This window comes from Harpia harpyja, chromosome 21 (genome assembly GCF_026419915.1).
Source record: "Harpia harpyja isolate bHarHar1 chromosome 21, bHarHar1 primary haplotype, whole genome shotgun sequence".
Classification (NCBI taxonomy): Eukaryota; Metazoa; Chordata; class Aves; order Accipitriformes; family Accipitridae; genus Harpia; species Harpia harpyja.
Window position 1 is genome coordinate 12,824,814 of NC_068960.1, and position 15,369 is coordinate 12,840,182.

Below are 15,369 nucleotides of genomic sequence, written 5' to 3' on the forward strand. Positions count from 1 at the left end.
AATCAAACCTTGAAATAAATATTACACACGGAAAACACAATATTGAAGTCTGGAGCCCTACGAAGACAACACTGAAAGTGGCCAAGCCTGCTGGTATCATGCAGACCTCTAAAAGATGAATGAGATCAGGATTTAAAAAAAGAAAAAACAAACTGAAAAACACACCATGTCTCAAATGGAAATGTTATCTCTATACTACAGTATATAATTTTTTCTGATGAATGGTATGTCTCCAGCTTCAGAAAAGTAACAATACAATATCCTGAAGCCAGGTATCCAAAAATTTCTTTGCTTTGCCATAATACTGTAGACCTTCTACAATTAACTTGGTTCCTGCAGCTGGAACTCTATAATAGAAAGAAAGTAGGTGCTCTGAAATACTTTCATGTTCTTGTATAACAGAAATTGCTAGGAAACAACCAGTCCAGATTCAAAAGTTGGTTTTTTTTCTTCTCCAGTTTAAATATGCTGAGCATCTGATGTTTACTCTAAAAGCTGCCCACATTCTCTTTCATCAGTGGGCCTCTTTCTTGTGGACCAGATGGCCTCTCAGGCTTCAACAAGTATCTGCACTCCCAAAGGAAAAATGACAAAGAATTTTGTTGCATTTGTTTCACTGTTTGTCACAGTCTGCAGGTTGGCTTTAGTCAGAACATTCTTCCTCCACCTCTTTCACCTTGCAAACTTCAGATTGCAAAGAGGACTGAGGAATGTAGCTGAATGTTCGAATACTGTGTGGATCAACTGGTGGCACCAGTGTAAGCGACTCTACACTTAGTGCATCTGTATTGTCATCTGTTATTAATGATATTGTGGGCTGCTGTGCAGGAATCAGGCTAGGAGACAGGTTTGCTGTTTCTATGTCACTGTTTTTTACAGCATTCTTGCTAGACTTTGAGACAGCTGAAAGAGTTTCATCAGTCAACATCATTTGACCAGAAATGGTCATCTGAGGCTGCTCTGGAGCTGAAGCATCATCTAATAAAAGAAAACACCAAGAAACAATCAATATTCAACTTAGTATGTACATTAAGCCTAACAGTATACTATTATTTATGAATATTTAAGAATAATTGGGTGGAAAATGCAGTTCTGTGAAGCACTATGCTTACACATTCACTTTTTAGTAATTAGAAATAAAACAAAATATTATGAAGGCATAACATAAGATGCCAGCAGAAATCTGTTAAAATTAGGAACCAGAAAATTTTATACATTTAAGTATTAGAATATGCAGCAATATCAGAAATATTCCTAGAGAGAGGAAACTGAGGGGAAGAATAAGAAAGCCTCTCCAGTATTTAGTATAGACGAAAATGAATAGCCACCCCATACCAGGAAGCTCTTTAGAAATAATAAAAAGAACCCCTGTATAAGTAGTTTTTGCCAAGAGGTGGCTTGTTTCTCACAAAAATTGGGAAGTCATTCTCTCATTTCATTCTCTAGATTCACATTTAAGTGACACCTCAACCTCAGAAGGCAGAACTATGGAAGAACAGGAAGGAGAATAATGTGCTTACTGTAACTGAAAGGTGCTGCAAAATAGGCCTGTTTTTATACAGGCTTGTGTTATGATTTTTTTGTGCTGCTAAGCATGGAGCATACAACACAGATAAAATTGGGACTAAGTATTATATACCACAGAAAACTGATATGCTACTACACCTTCCCACAAAATAAAAAAATCCAAACCTAACTACATTAACAGCTATTTGTACCATCCTTTTGCCCCTTAAAATCCTAGCTACCTATCAAGTAAAATGCTCATTTGGCTCAGGTGGATAGTGAATGGAGGGGATGAGGCGATACAGCCTTATATGAGCAAGTATGCCCAGAAAAGTCAGGGTTTTTTTTCTTTTCAGACTAGAGTAATAGAATGCCATTAAAGTAGCGGGTATCCAGCTTCAAGACAGACCATTTTGAGAACTCTTGTAAGAAACAGCATGTGTTCAAGTGTACAGGCACCTGCAGAAAAGTCTACAAGGCAATGTAGTGAATACAGAAGCTAAGAATTAAGTTCTGTTTTTAATACACAGTGTCCTTAGAAATATTTCAATTTCAATATGATTCCAATTAATCCTGTAAAAGAACAGAAAGCATGAACATAAGGCATAAAAGAAAAACAAAGTTGAGAATGGAATGGATATGAGTAAGGTATCAGTGGGATAACAATAAGATTATTGGGGTTTTTTTTTTACCTTTCTGGTAAGGTAACCCCAAACAATGGTGTATTCTCACTTCAGAAAACCACTCAATTTTACTTTTTGCTGAATTGGTGGCTAAAGCTTCTCACTTTAATAAAAACAAAATTTGTAGATTGTAAAAAAGTCTCCTTTTAAATAAAAGGGACATCACTGGTTATTTTTGAAAAATAAGGACAGATTCAAAGTAACTCTGCAGATTCTTCTTTTTAGCTGTCAAGAAGCTTTAGTGAGAATGTAACGATTGATAACAGAGGAAGTGATGCAAGACTTGCATGGAAAATGAACAGCTAAAAACATTGAAATAAAGCCTCATTTCTCTGAATTCCAAGATAAATACTAACATTTCCATATGCACAAAACTGTGTCTTTTTGCGGTGATTTTACTTTCTGAATTTATAAAATCTTAAAAGAATATTAAACTTTCTTTGCCAAGATTGTTTTTTATCTTAATTATAGTACAAATATTCACCAAAATTCAGGATTCAGAAACCTGAGACATTCTGGTAAATAAAGTATTATCAATCAATGGCATTCTGCTCAGGAATGTTATATCCAGTACATTTCTATTGCAGTTCTGCTATTTCACTTCTGATTCCGCAGTTCATTTCTTAAATCATTCCTCCCCCTCTCCCAACAAAATATTAATATATTTTCTCAATACTTTCATTTACTGAAATCATGATAGATATACATATTCTTTTGTTATGGTCTATTGCCCCCAAATACTTCCAAGTAGGATCTAAATTAATGTTAAAGTGACTCCCTTAACACCAAAGAAAAAGAAAGTATTTGAAAAAAGTCTCCATTAAAAAAAACCAAACAAACAAAGAAACAAAAGTACTATCTGGAATCACCAAGTCCAAATTTTCTATCCAAAAGTCTGAAAAAACATTCAGAAAGATAAAAATATAAAAAAATGTAAGCAGAACATACTCTGTCCAATATTTTAGCTGCAGTATTTATAAAGAATACAAAACTAGAGCTCTTCTATGCTTCCCTCCTGCTTTTATTTACTATTGATAGAAGTAAGTCTGTCTCCTCTACTTTAAATATTTCAGTAGTCACTGTCAGAGCTTCACTTCTGTTACTCTGTTACTGTATTTAAGGGTAGCAGTGACAGGCTTCTGTAACCCAGCACGGCATTACTGCCAAAATGACTAGGTATTTGCAAACTGCAACTAGTCCCTGCAGGGGCAGAAAGCAAATACCAGTACACAAAGTAGCGGTGGAGGGAGAATTTTTAACATTGTCTACACAAGGTCAACAGCTCTCACTACTGTTTTGCAATATATTATCCCTTCTGGACTAATACTTAACTAAAAATCTTACTCTTCAGTCACAGCTATTAAACTACAGCTGTGAAAGCGGTACTTACATCTTTGTGACCGAGCTCACAAATCCATAGGCTACTTGAGGTGTATAATTAGCTTGAAACTTCAACTGTAATCTTGTGCTAGGTAAGTTTTTAAGCATGACAATCTCCCATATCTTTTGGATACAAGCATAGAGGAAAACAATCCTAGACTACAGATGGAGATAACTAAATAGAAAATAGAATAAAGAGATCCAGCATCTTGGAATGAAAATTTGGTATATAAGAGGCATTATAGTGAAAAATCAGACCACCCACTTGATGAAAAAATTTTCACATATAACACCTCCCAGTTAATTGAACAGTTGGCTTCAGGATGATAATTACTAATGAGAAAACCTTTGAGGCTCAAAATTTCAAAGCCTTTTGAAGTCATACTCAATTCACAGAAGGATCCAAGTACATAAATATATATTTATGTATGATCTGAATTCTTAAAGTCTCTGAAACTGGAAAAAACAATTGGCAAAGATGCACTCTAGCTGAAAAAAAAAAGCTCAAGAAGGGATTATTACAAGAATGTCTGTCTCCAAAATCCAGATAGCTACCAAGCTCTTGATTCAAAAGAGTTTCTAGGCACCCAGTATGTTTCGAGATTAAGTTCTCTACCCATTATCTGGAACTTCTGTCTATATTGCACACAAAAATACTAACTGGCTTTCAAAAAAACCCCAAACTCCCAACACTTGCTTCCAGTTTGACTTTTGGATAGGAAGAGCAAAAATAATTGTAATTTTTACCTGAATAAAATCACCAGTCACTAAGATGTGCTCTACTCTTAAATATCAAAAACTTAGCATCTAATATGGGAAAACAGCATTTCTATTTACCTCTCCCCAGCCTCCATGTATTTAAGCAAGAGTGTTCTGGCAAAAAATATAAGCCAGTTCTGCAACAAAACCAGGGAGAGGGAAGTCGGTTTCTTAAAACAGTTGCGATGTCAACATTTAGTTCTAAGAAACAACCCCCACATACCCCCAAATTTAAGTACCAAACAAGGTTTGAAGACAGGGTGTCATTTTGCAAGTTTTTGGGTATTATTAGCGCGCTCTGGCTGCAGTGGCTTCAGCAACCTTAGATGTTTTTCAGCATTTCTATAACGCTACCAAGATTATCATTACAGCAAAAAAATCCAAACCAAATCACTCAACTTCTGTTGTATTAACTTGTGTTAAGGATGATTATTAGTGAAAAAAGACAGAAAAGAACAGGAAAAGGAAAGAATGAATATCATCTACAGAGAAGTGTCCTAAGCTTTACAGCAACATACTATGAAAGCATAATAAAAATATAAATAACAGGACATTAAGTGAAAAGACGCAAAGTAAATCTATAAAGATGAAAAAGGCTGTTTATATAATATTACAGAGTAAAATATCTTCATGCCATGATAGTAAAAAAAAAAAAAAAAAGAAATTAATTAGGTACAAGTTAAAACAGGTTATAGAAATACAAAGATAGTCTGAAGTGTATTTCCATCTTTTTTGCATCTGCTTCCCTTCCTCAGCTCCTCAGGCAATTAAACAGTCCATAAAACCATCTGCCTGAGTTTGATAATCATGGAAATATTAAGCTTGTGCCATCACAGTCCAAGGACAGTCTTATGCTGAATGCTTGTCCATTTTACCCAAGTTACAAATAGATTTCTTGCTGCTAGCCAAGTACCTGCATTACTGTCCATTCAGAGCCTGTGCTTACTAAATTCCACTACTGCCATGGCTGCCCCTGTGCAAATGAAGACATAGCTGCTTTGAAGCTGGAGGCTTGATAGCAGAATTTCCATATTTGGCAAGAGAGCCAAAAAACATGGGAGAAACTGCAGATAAGGCTTTCAGAAACAGCTAATTATTGCTTTACAATTCTCCCCCCAAAACAGTAGAGACAAATATTTAGGATGCTTTCTTCAGTTTCCTACCTCACTGTCATTGCTGTCACAGCAGGGAAACCAAATATGTTCTATTAACTGTTACGGGCTTTTGAAAGCTTACGCAGGAACCTGCCTGAATTGATATTGCGCGAGTTTCTGTTGCAGCTGCTGCTTGAAGACCTAAACCCAGTGTCCACCGTGACTGTCAGCCTCCGACAGACTAAACACCCGCCGACGTCCTTTCCTGCCAGACCTTACTAGAGGAAAACACAGCGATATATCATACGAAGGCTTTAACAATGAAACAAGGAAGGGAAACTGGAATGAAGACAAAGGATAAATGTTAGAGTAGCAACAAGAATAACTGACAAGGACACATCCATAACTGCTGGTATCTTGAATACAATTTGACACCACACCAAGAGTCTTATAAGTTTGGGAAATACTTCTGAAGCTGGAAATAAGCAAGTTTAACTGAATTTAATTTTTTGCTTACCTATCTGGAAATGTTCATAATACAGTTTGGGCTATGTCTGGCAATACCAATAGCATTTACACTGAGGAGGGACTGGAAGGCATTTATTTGCATCACAATCTACTCACATGCTTTAGAAATCTTGAGAGAAGCTGTTTATCACAAATTCTGGTGACATAGAATTATTCTGATTTCCACCGGCCATAAATTATAAGAGGGGCACTACTGGGCAGGTGATAATACTTCAGACCATTCAGCCCTACTATTCTATGATATGAAACTGAAGTATTAGATTTGGTTTATAATAAAGCCAGAGTGTTTTAAAAGATAGCAGCAGTTCAGATGATGATGCTTGGTGCACAGAAAGTTTCTAGAAAAGAAACTTTCTAGGAACAAAAGTACTTCCTCACCTAGTTAGAAAATTACTAGCATCACAGAACAGAAGAGATCAAATCACATTTACATTACTGATTATAGAGGGGAGAGACAGGGATGGTTTCAGTAAGACGGCAGGCACTGCTCTTACAGGCTCTCCATGCTTGATAATCATCCCTTCCTTGGAATATATAAATTTTATTTTACAGACTGGAATCCAATATATTCTCTGCAATAAGGGACAGCTCTTTGTACTTATTTTAGACCTTTTACCATCAATATCTGCCAGAAATGTGAAATACAGCAAGTGGCAGAGAAGATCAATGCCTTCTGAAGTTCTCAATATCCATTGCTCCAATGTAAACACTTTCTTAAGTATTGAAATCAATTGCATTTTAAAGCTTAAGACAACTTAAAAAGTGATAAAATACAGCACAGATGACATTACACATACATAATTCTGGAAGACTGCTAACTTACAGTAAGAGAACTTCTTTATCTTAATCTTTGGCATACATAAGCACTCTAAAGAAGTGCATGGTTCCAGCAAGCGTAGCCAAGAAGAGACTGTATTCTAAGCTCAGAAGCTTGATGATTAAAATCTGCCTAGCAAGAGAACATTTTTATCTTATGCATAGCAACACTTCAAACGGACATTAAAAAAAAAATCACGTAAATACAAATAAAAAACCCAACCTGATAGCAGCATTTGCAGAACCTGATACTGCTTTTCCTGTCTTTCTAGGGATTCTGCTTTCTTTAAGGGACGACTTCTGCTTTTTCAAATTTAAGGAATGGAGATCTTGTAAAGGACTAAGCTTAATTCCCAAATACTGCAAATGGGGGAGCTGCTAGGCTTTAAAGTATCTGTGCCAGGAAGTATTGTGACAATTATTAGGCAGGATAGCTGATAAACTCAGGAATCGGAAGAGTTTATTTTACTCATGACAAAGCAGTTAATGGAATGATTTTTCTCTTACAATGACTGAAACATGCACAGCAGTCATGATTTCATGTAAATTCAGTTAACCTCCCTCCTCACATTAAGATACTGTGTGATTGTTTGATGCAGGTAGGAGTGATAACAAGTATTTTTACAAAACACCAAATTAAAATGATTTTTTTCCTGTGATACATTTTTGAAAGCTCTTTTACTGTTTAATGGTTAATATATACTCTATATTGTGAACAGTTTTCTCTCAACTAACAATTATGTAATTTGTCTTTATTTTGTTCTCATCTATCACTGTTTTATGAAAAAAGTCAGTGCGTATGTTCCAAATCTTCTTTCCTAAAACAACTCTGTGAAGATTACAAGTACCATCTCAAATATATCAAACTCTGAACAGTTTGAACTTGTCAACAGACAGTAGCTTAGGACACTATAATCACAACTTTACAGTAGAAACAACTGTTGTGGTTTAAGATGTTGCTCTTAAGGAAAGTAGTTGAGGTAGCTGAAGTCCGCGTACACATCTCCCCTTTATCTTGTCTGGCCTTCTTGACTGAAGTTCCTGAGCAACCTAGCATGTTCTTCACGGGCAACAACCTGAGCAGTTGCCAGAACAAAGAGGGGAGCAAGGAAGGAGGGAGGGACAGAGAGCACGTATGCGTGCTCGTGTGAGCGTGTTCAAAATTGAACGGGAAATGAGAAGGGAGATTCAAATGTGACAGATGGTGGCAGCATTCAAGTGCTACCTTGGGGCATAAAACAGATCTTGGTAACTGCTTGCTGTTCATCAGCTACTTGTTACTTCCTCCTTGAAGGAGCCACTTCACATCATGCAAGCCTCCTCTTCTGCTTCACAGCAGAGTAAGGCAGTTTAGTTTCAATTGTCCTCAAGAGGTTAGGGGAAAATCACATTGTTTTACATTGAAGTTGGTGAATACCAACAATTATTTCTGTAACTTAGCTGAGTGGTCAGTGAGACCTGATATAACACAGACAGTGGTCAAGACACTATCACTTATTTCAGCAGTCTACTTCTGTTCATGCAGAAGCCTACAGAACAGCTATCTGGACATACCAAACAGAAAACCTCTTTCATCATCATGCTCCTGGCAACAGTCTCCAGTATAGATCACAGTTACATATAAATACTATAAAAGGGAGAACATTCATGAGAACATTCATTACAAACTTGCAGTAAATGGTCAAATCAGTTAATGCAGAAACTTGTTCCCAGGAATAGACAACAGTATTGATCCAACACTGAAGATTAGCAAAAAAGTGTCAAAGCTCCCTGGGTTGGAAAAAACCCTCCCCACAACCCCACTCCCCAAAGACCCAGCTCCAGGGATTTCAGAATCCTCTCTAGTCTATACTAAGCACCTTTAGACACCATCAGCAACTCAGCTGTAACTATTTAAAACATTACTTGTTCATTATTGGCTGCAACTACATTAGCAGTTTGGTTCAGACCAATAGAGCAGCTTTGAAGAATTATGCACACTTACTGCTTTAGTCTGATTTTAGGAACAGTTTTGGTGCATTAATGAGATTCTTTCACAAGGAAACCAAACTATAAGATATGCTGCAACTATGCACCAAACACACTTCAAATATTAATAGCAACATACTTCTGAACTAATAATTGGTCCTTCAGACAATCACATACATGGCAGGGATGTTTGGTCCTAAAGGTCAGAGTAAATATGGTCCACAGCAAAATACCTAAGCCACATGCAGATTAGATGCATGCACCTCAGTATCAACTGTTGATTGTCCTATTGCACTGAATTACCTGCTCATGCACATACAGTCACTGTCCTCTTCTTTGTTACTGCTCTCTGAGTAGTTAGCAGAACAAAATCCAGGACTTGAACTCAAAAGTCATCCCTGAAGCAGGTTAATGCAAGCTGCTGACTTGGGACTGAAGTAGCTGACACAGATTCTCACATTCATTTCCACTGACTTTGCTGAAGGTTGCCATGCTCACAGTCGTAGGGCACAGAATTGTATCCTCACAACTAGATTTGCTAAAGCATCTACATCAGTGTGCCTAGATCTGTACAAAAAACCAACACCCACCCAAAGACTCTTCCTGCATGACAAGTGGCATTTTGAACATACTTTATGATTAAGCCACAATGAAGGTCATACTAAGTGTAGACAGTTCATGCAACCTAACTGGTAAACTGCAGACTAAAACCAGGCGTTTAAAAAAACCTTTCATCTGTTTTTCAGTTTGTTGGGTTTGGTTTTTTTTGTTTTAGTGGTTGGTTGCGTGGGTGGTTTTTTTTGGGGGGGGGGGTGTGGACGTAGGGAGGAGTTTGGGGGGTTTTGGGTTTTTATTTCTTCTTTTTCTTTTTTGAAACCAACGAGCAGCCTCCTGTCATGACGCTTTTTAAATTGCAGGAAAAATAAACAGAATTTTATGTTATACAAATGCCACCATACCGTGTAAGTAGATTTTAATTTTGTTAACTACAGTCTATGATTATTCTTCAATACGGCACTATCTTTTTATGCTAAATAAGGAGTTACGTGCTCTGGATCTACTCAGTTTTTCACAGAAGTCAGATTACATGCACTTGAAAGACCTCAGTTTTAAACATGTAGTATAGTCTTGCTTGGTATTTCTGTAAACTAGCATGCTGCTTACAGCAACAAAAATAATTCAGATTTTTTATTTTCCTTTACCACAGTTTTCTCTTAGCCACTCCTGCCAAGAAATTGTACTTGCATTTCACTTCCTGATCACAGAGGATTCAAACGCAGCAAAGGATATTGTAGATGAGCCTTTTTATGCTGCTAAGGAGAAACATGTACTCAAACAAATGTTTTCTTGTAGTGCCAATCCATACTGATACTTTTGGCAAATGATACCACTTCTCTCTGTAATCACCACATATTATCTAGGTCATCAAGAGACTGGATAACAGCAATCACTTACCAACAGAGAAAATAAAATGAGGTCCTTCCAAAGTTTTGAATAGGTTGCATATAGAAAAATATTCCAAATTTTATTCTGGAATTACATATATTGCAAGAATATTTTGACTATATGTTAGACTCTCACAGTAATAGATACTTTTTAATCTAGAGTCTGGGTGCTAGAATGCTTTACATACTATTCATAAACTTCATAGCAGCCTTTGCTTACCCTTTCCAGCAATATTTCTTACAGGAATAGTCACTTTGGACATAATGTGTATTGATCTCCTGACACTGTTCAGTGAAACCTACAAAATGTTAAAAGCCTAACAAAGATTGCATCATTTCCTGGAGGACTGCAAAAAAGTTTAGATCTACATGAGGCTTCCACATAAAGGCAAAGTGGTATGTCTTAGAAGGGGGAACCAGAACAACCATTTCAAGGAGTGATCAACATTGGAAGTGACTGTTAAAATGAGGGGGCTGTTTGAAAATGTCTTGAGAATCAAGTTACCTCTATTGTTTTATAACCAAAATGAGGTAGAGTAGGTCAGTTCTAGCATGAAAGCACCCTTCAGGATTTACTTCTCGTTTAGCCTCCAGCTTGAGGCTCTACCTCATACATAATTTCCACTCAGAACAAATACCATTACAAGATTCTCTACAAATACCACACAAAAAAAGAAGGAATGAAGGCATTCTAATGCAACAAGAAGTACCAGTATAAACATACCCACTAAACATACTGACCAACACAAACACATGGTAACTACATTTATGAAAGTTAACCTGTCGGTCTATTTATATGGCAGCTTCTTCTGCACCAACGAAACAGCCTCCTCAAATGTGGTGGTGTTTAGCCAGAAAAGTGTTATTGGAAAAGCTTTATAATATTAGCATTCTAAACAACTATTTTCAAATATTTCATATTTGACCCATTGTTACAAATTAACATGAGTATCAGATAAAAATACAAAAGCAAATGTCACCCAGTTTAAAAAAGATGCTACATGTGGAGATCAACTTATCCACCATGGTGAAAGGCTAACAGTTTACATTACAAATTTATGCAAAGCAGTATTTCAGTTTAAAAAAAAACCTAAAACCCCATCATTTTAAATTGTATGTACTAGGAGACAAGCAGGACATTATTTCACCAGTACTTAAAATCACTGCTGAAAAATGCCAAGTATTTATTAGAGTTCCAGAAAGCTGAAGAGATCATTAAAATTTGCACCACTATTTACTTTAACTGGTTTAGTTGAATGATCAAGTTATCTAAAAACACAAAGCCCTACTGTTTTTAATCCAACAACATAGTAACTTAATTTTACAATAAACTGCTCTACATCCCTTAGCGCCTAGGCTGAAAATTGTGATTTAATACCTGATGGGCTCTGTACAGCAGGAGTGGATGTTGAGCTTGCAGTCACTGAATCACAGCGTCCTGTACTCCCACTGCCACTGGAAGGTGATGGTGATGAGAGTGGTGACGGATTGTGCTGATTTATACACTGGGCTACAGCAAAGCCTGCAAAACAGGACAGTAAAGTTTACGAGTTAATTATTAGCTTGAAAGAGTTAACCTACATGAACAAATTGAGAAAGGGTAAGAGCAAATATTGCATCAAAGTGCTAATTTTGTGTAGTAAACCAGAGGATGCGCTCTCTTCCACCTTCAGCTCAGAAGCCTGAAAATCTGAATGCACCTTACTGCAAACATGCTACAAATGATGATCAACGAACAAGAAAGTAGAGGTTAAGGGATTCAACATATTTTAAAACTTAGAGCTTGCACAAACAGTCAAAACATGTCAAAACTCTTCAGTTTTTGATATATTCAGTAAATTCATGGGTCATAGACCTTAAGGTGGTAAGGAAAATGGTTAAGTCAAAAGTGAACAAAAAACCTCTCAGCTAGGTGGCCTGCACTACATCTTTTTATCGCAGAGATAATTTCAGGAAATTTTAATCAATCAAAACTAATACTGGCATTGGATTTCATCTACCTTCTCACAAGTCAAACTTTTTCCAGTATGAACACTGGAAAGGTCTATACAGTATCTGACAGCACTTTTTAAATAAGTCTTCTTCTGGCTTTCAATCCAATATTCCCTCAAATTCTTTACATTGTAGCATCTTCTTCTTTCCTAATGTAATCCTGCATTCATTCCTTTCTCTTTCCTCTGCAACCCCCTGCTTCAGTCTTTGACATGTCTTTAAAAAAAAATTAAAAAAAAAAAATCTTCATTTTAGTTCCTTCCCTCCTCACATACAATGACTCATGCACTTTCTCTTTCAAGAAGAAATTCTAGAAAGTATTGAGGATCTGCAGCACAGGGAAATCCACTGGAAGTATGCAATTTGGGAAAGAAGTGCAAGGAAGGAATTCAAATCCCTCGGTTTCTCAAACCCAACATCTCAGAACTGAATAACCTGAGAACGAGGTACTTCACAATATTTAATTTCACTGATTTAGTCAGGATGAGAAGCCACGAGTACACAGAATTTACACCATGCATTCATTGCATAAGACTACACTGAATCAGAAAGTAAACAATAGTTATTCCATGTATGTTGTGCAAAATATTTTGTGCAGAAGCATGCCATGAGCCAAAAGACAGCTGAAATTTATTCTTTAGGTTACTGATGAATGTGTTATGTGACCATTCACAGTCACATCCTACTAAAATAAGTGCCCACAAAGGTGTCTCCAGTAAGTCCAGCAAACTGCAAACACATGCTGAACATTTAGTAGAAGTAAACAATTGGTAAATTTTTCTTTTATGGGTGAGAATGATTATACGGTAACTTTGTACAAAACAGATACTACATTAAAAACATATTTGATATAACTAGCTTGTATTTATGAACACCCTTATTTTTTATATTGCCTTATGGCAATGTGTCTGGTTGAGACAATTCACTTGTGACAACTTAAAAATAAATTTAACACTAAATTTCAGACATTCACAGATTATAAGTGCGGAAGGCACGCACTTGACCATTATTTCACCTCAACATGAACAGAAATACAAAAGTATCTTTGGAAGAGTTAGAACACTTTACAACATCACTTACCTCTTGCATCAACCTTCTGTCAGATTATCAGAAAAAAAGTTGTTCAGCAACACTACAAAAGGTTCAGGCTTAACAAGTTTTCTTTTGCACAAAACCCATAGAGTGGAATACCAAGACTTGCAGTGAAAATACTCCAGTTCTGAAAAACTTCAGAAATTATTTTTACACACTCTGTTGATCCCCATATATTGAAGATCCCCACTTTGGGATGACCTGCTAACTCGTGATTAGACTGTTTGAACAAGTCATGATGTCTCCCGTGAGATTAAAACCAGTAAGTTGCCCTTTACTATATCTTTCAATTGCCCTTTACTGTATCTTTCAATTAGCAGTTGTTTTCCCTCTTTGCTCTGATTTTTCAGCTGAATTTTTACTTGCATCTACCAGCATATGTCATGGTTTAACCCTAGCCAGCAACTAAGCACCACACAGCCGCTCACTCACTTCCCCCCACCCAGTGGGATGGGGGAGAAAATCGGGAAAAGAAGCAGAACTCGTGGGTTGAGATAAGAACGGTTTAATAGAACAGAAAAGAAGAAACTAATAATGATAATGATCACACTAACAAAATGACAACAGTAATGATAAAAGGATTGGAATGTACAAATGATGCACAGTGCAATTGCTCACCACCCGCCGATCGACAGCCAGTTAGTCCCCGAGCGGCAATCTCCCACCCCCACTCCCCCCAGTTTATATACTGGGCATGACATCACGTGGTATGGAATACCCCGTTGGCCAGTTTGGGTCAGCTGCCCTGGCTGTGTCCTGTGCCAACTTCTTGTGCCCCTCCAGCTTTCTCGCTGGCTGGGCATGAGAAGCTGAAAAATCCTTGACTTTAGTCTAAACACTACTGAGCAACAACTGAAAACATCAGTGTTATCAACATTCTTCACATACTGAACTCAAAACATAGCACTGTACCAGCTACTAGGAAGACAGTTAACTCTATCCCAGCTGAAACCAGGACAGCATAGTAGCATTCTACCATTAGAATGCTATGGAATTACCTGCTAGAATTTATGACATGCTCTGAAAGAAAAGTTCATGAACTGCCTTTCCCGCACAAGTTCAGTGAAGACAACCACCACTGCATTGTTCACACTTCCTTGATCTCTTACTTTCTTTAGAAGATTACACCCTTCTTGTGGTTCTCAGCAACGTTCCTCACAATGACATGCCTATAGAAATTCCTTCATTTTATTAGTAAGGCTTTCCTTTGGCAGACATTGGTCCTAGTACTTGGAAGCTTTTAGTCATATCTTCAGGTTTTGATAGCAAGCAACTTTTCAGAAGTTGAAGCACTTCTTACAGCAAAGAAGTATCTTCAATATGGGCTGTATGTCAGGTGATGTACACAACTCAGCTGCTTCTGCAGCCCTCCTCACTCTCCCATGGGAAAGTATTAATGCGAAAGTTTACTTTTTATTGGCAGTCCAAAAATTATTGAAAGTAGCCACAACATACACGATGAAACACCTAACAATATGCTACTTGTTGCCTTCACTGCATAGTGAACACTGAAAAGGAAAGTATCTGACAATCAGGTATGAGAGAAAGCAAATGCACCACACAATTCTTTGTTCTTTTATATGGGTAATCTCCCATGGCACTGGATGGCTGATTCACTCATTATAGAGACTCTCCCATACAGGCAATTTGCTGGTGCCATGCACCAGGCAGCCAGTCAAAACTCAATTTAAATGGGCTTGTTACAAGAAGCATATGAAAGCTTTAAAACACAGGCTTGACAAGACAGGAAAATGCTGTTAGCAGCAATGCATACTGACAGGTTGTGTTACAAGTTAAAAAAACAGAATGGATGAAGAAAGGAAGACAGAAAAAAGCTAACTGTTGTGGTTTAACCCCAGTCAGCAACTAAGCACCACGCAGCTGCTCACTCACTTCCCCCCCCCCCCCCCCCCCCAGTGGAATGGGGGAGAAAAATCAGGAAAAGTAGTAAAACTCGTGGGTTGAGATAAGAACGGTTTAATAGAAAAGAGGAAACTAATAATGATAACGATAACAGTAATAAAATGACAATAGTAATAATAAAAGGATTGGAATATGCAAGTGATGCACAATGCAATTGCTCACCACCCACCGATCGACGCCCCG

At 37.2% G+C, this 15,369-nt stretch overlaps 1 protein-coding gene across 6 annotated transcripts in view; it reads right to left on the minus strand.

The window, feature by feature from the left end:
- Positions 1-617: 617 nt before the first annotated feature.
- Positions 618-15,369, minus strand: part of CLEC16A (C-type lectin domain containing 16A) — a 93,310-nt gene continuing 78,558 nt past the window's right edge. The window contains exons 22-24 of one of the 6 annotated variants that reach the window (XM_052772790.1): positions 11,558-11,701; positions 5,577-5,696; positions 618-978 (exon numbers count right to left, since the gene is read on the minus strand). In XM_052772790.1, the coding sequence (XP_052628750.1) occupies positions 644-978; positions 5,577-5,696; positions 11,558-11,701 (599 nt within the window). In that variant the 3' untranslated portion in view covers positions 618-643. Of the gene's footprint in view, positions 979-2,198; positions 2,293-5,491; positions 5,701-11,557; positions 11,702-15,369 lie in introns of all 6 variants that reach the window. The other 5 variants (XR_008232820.1, XR_008232819.1, XM_052772792.1 and 2 more) reach the window with 5 other exon arrangements.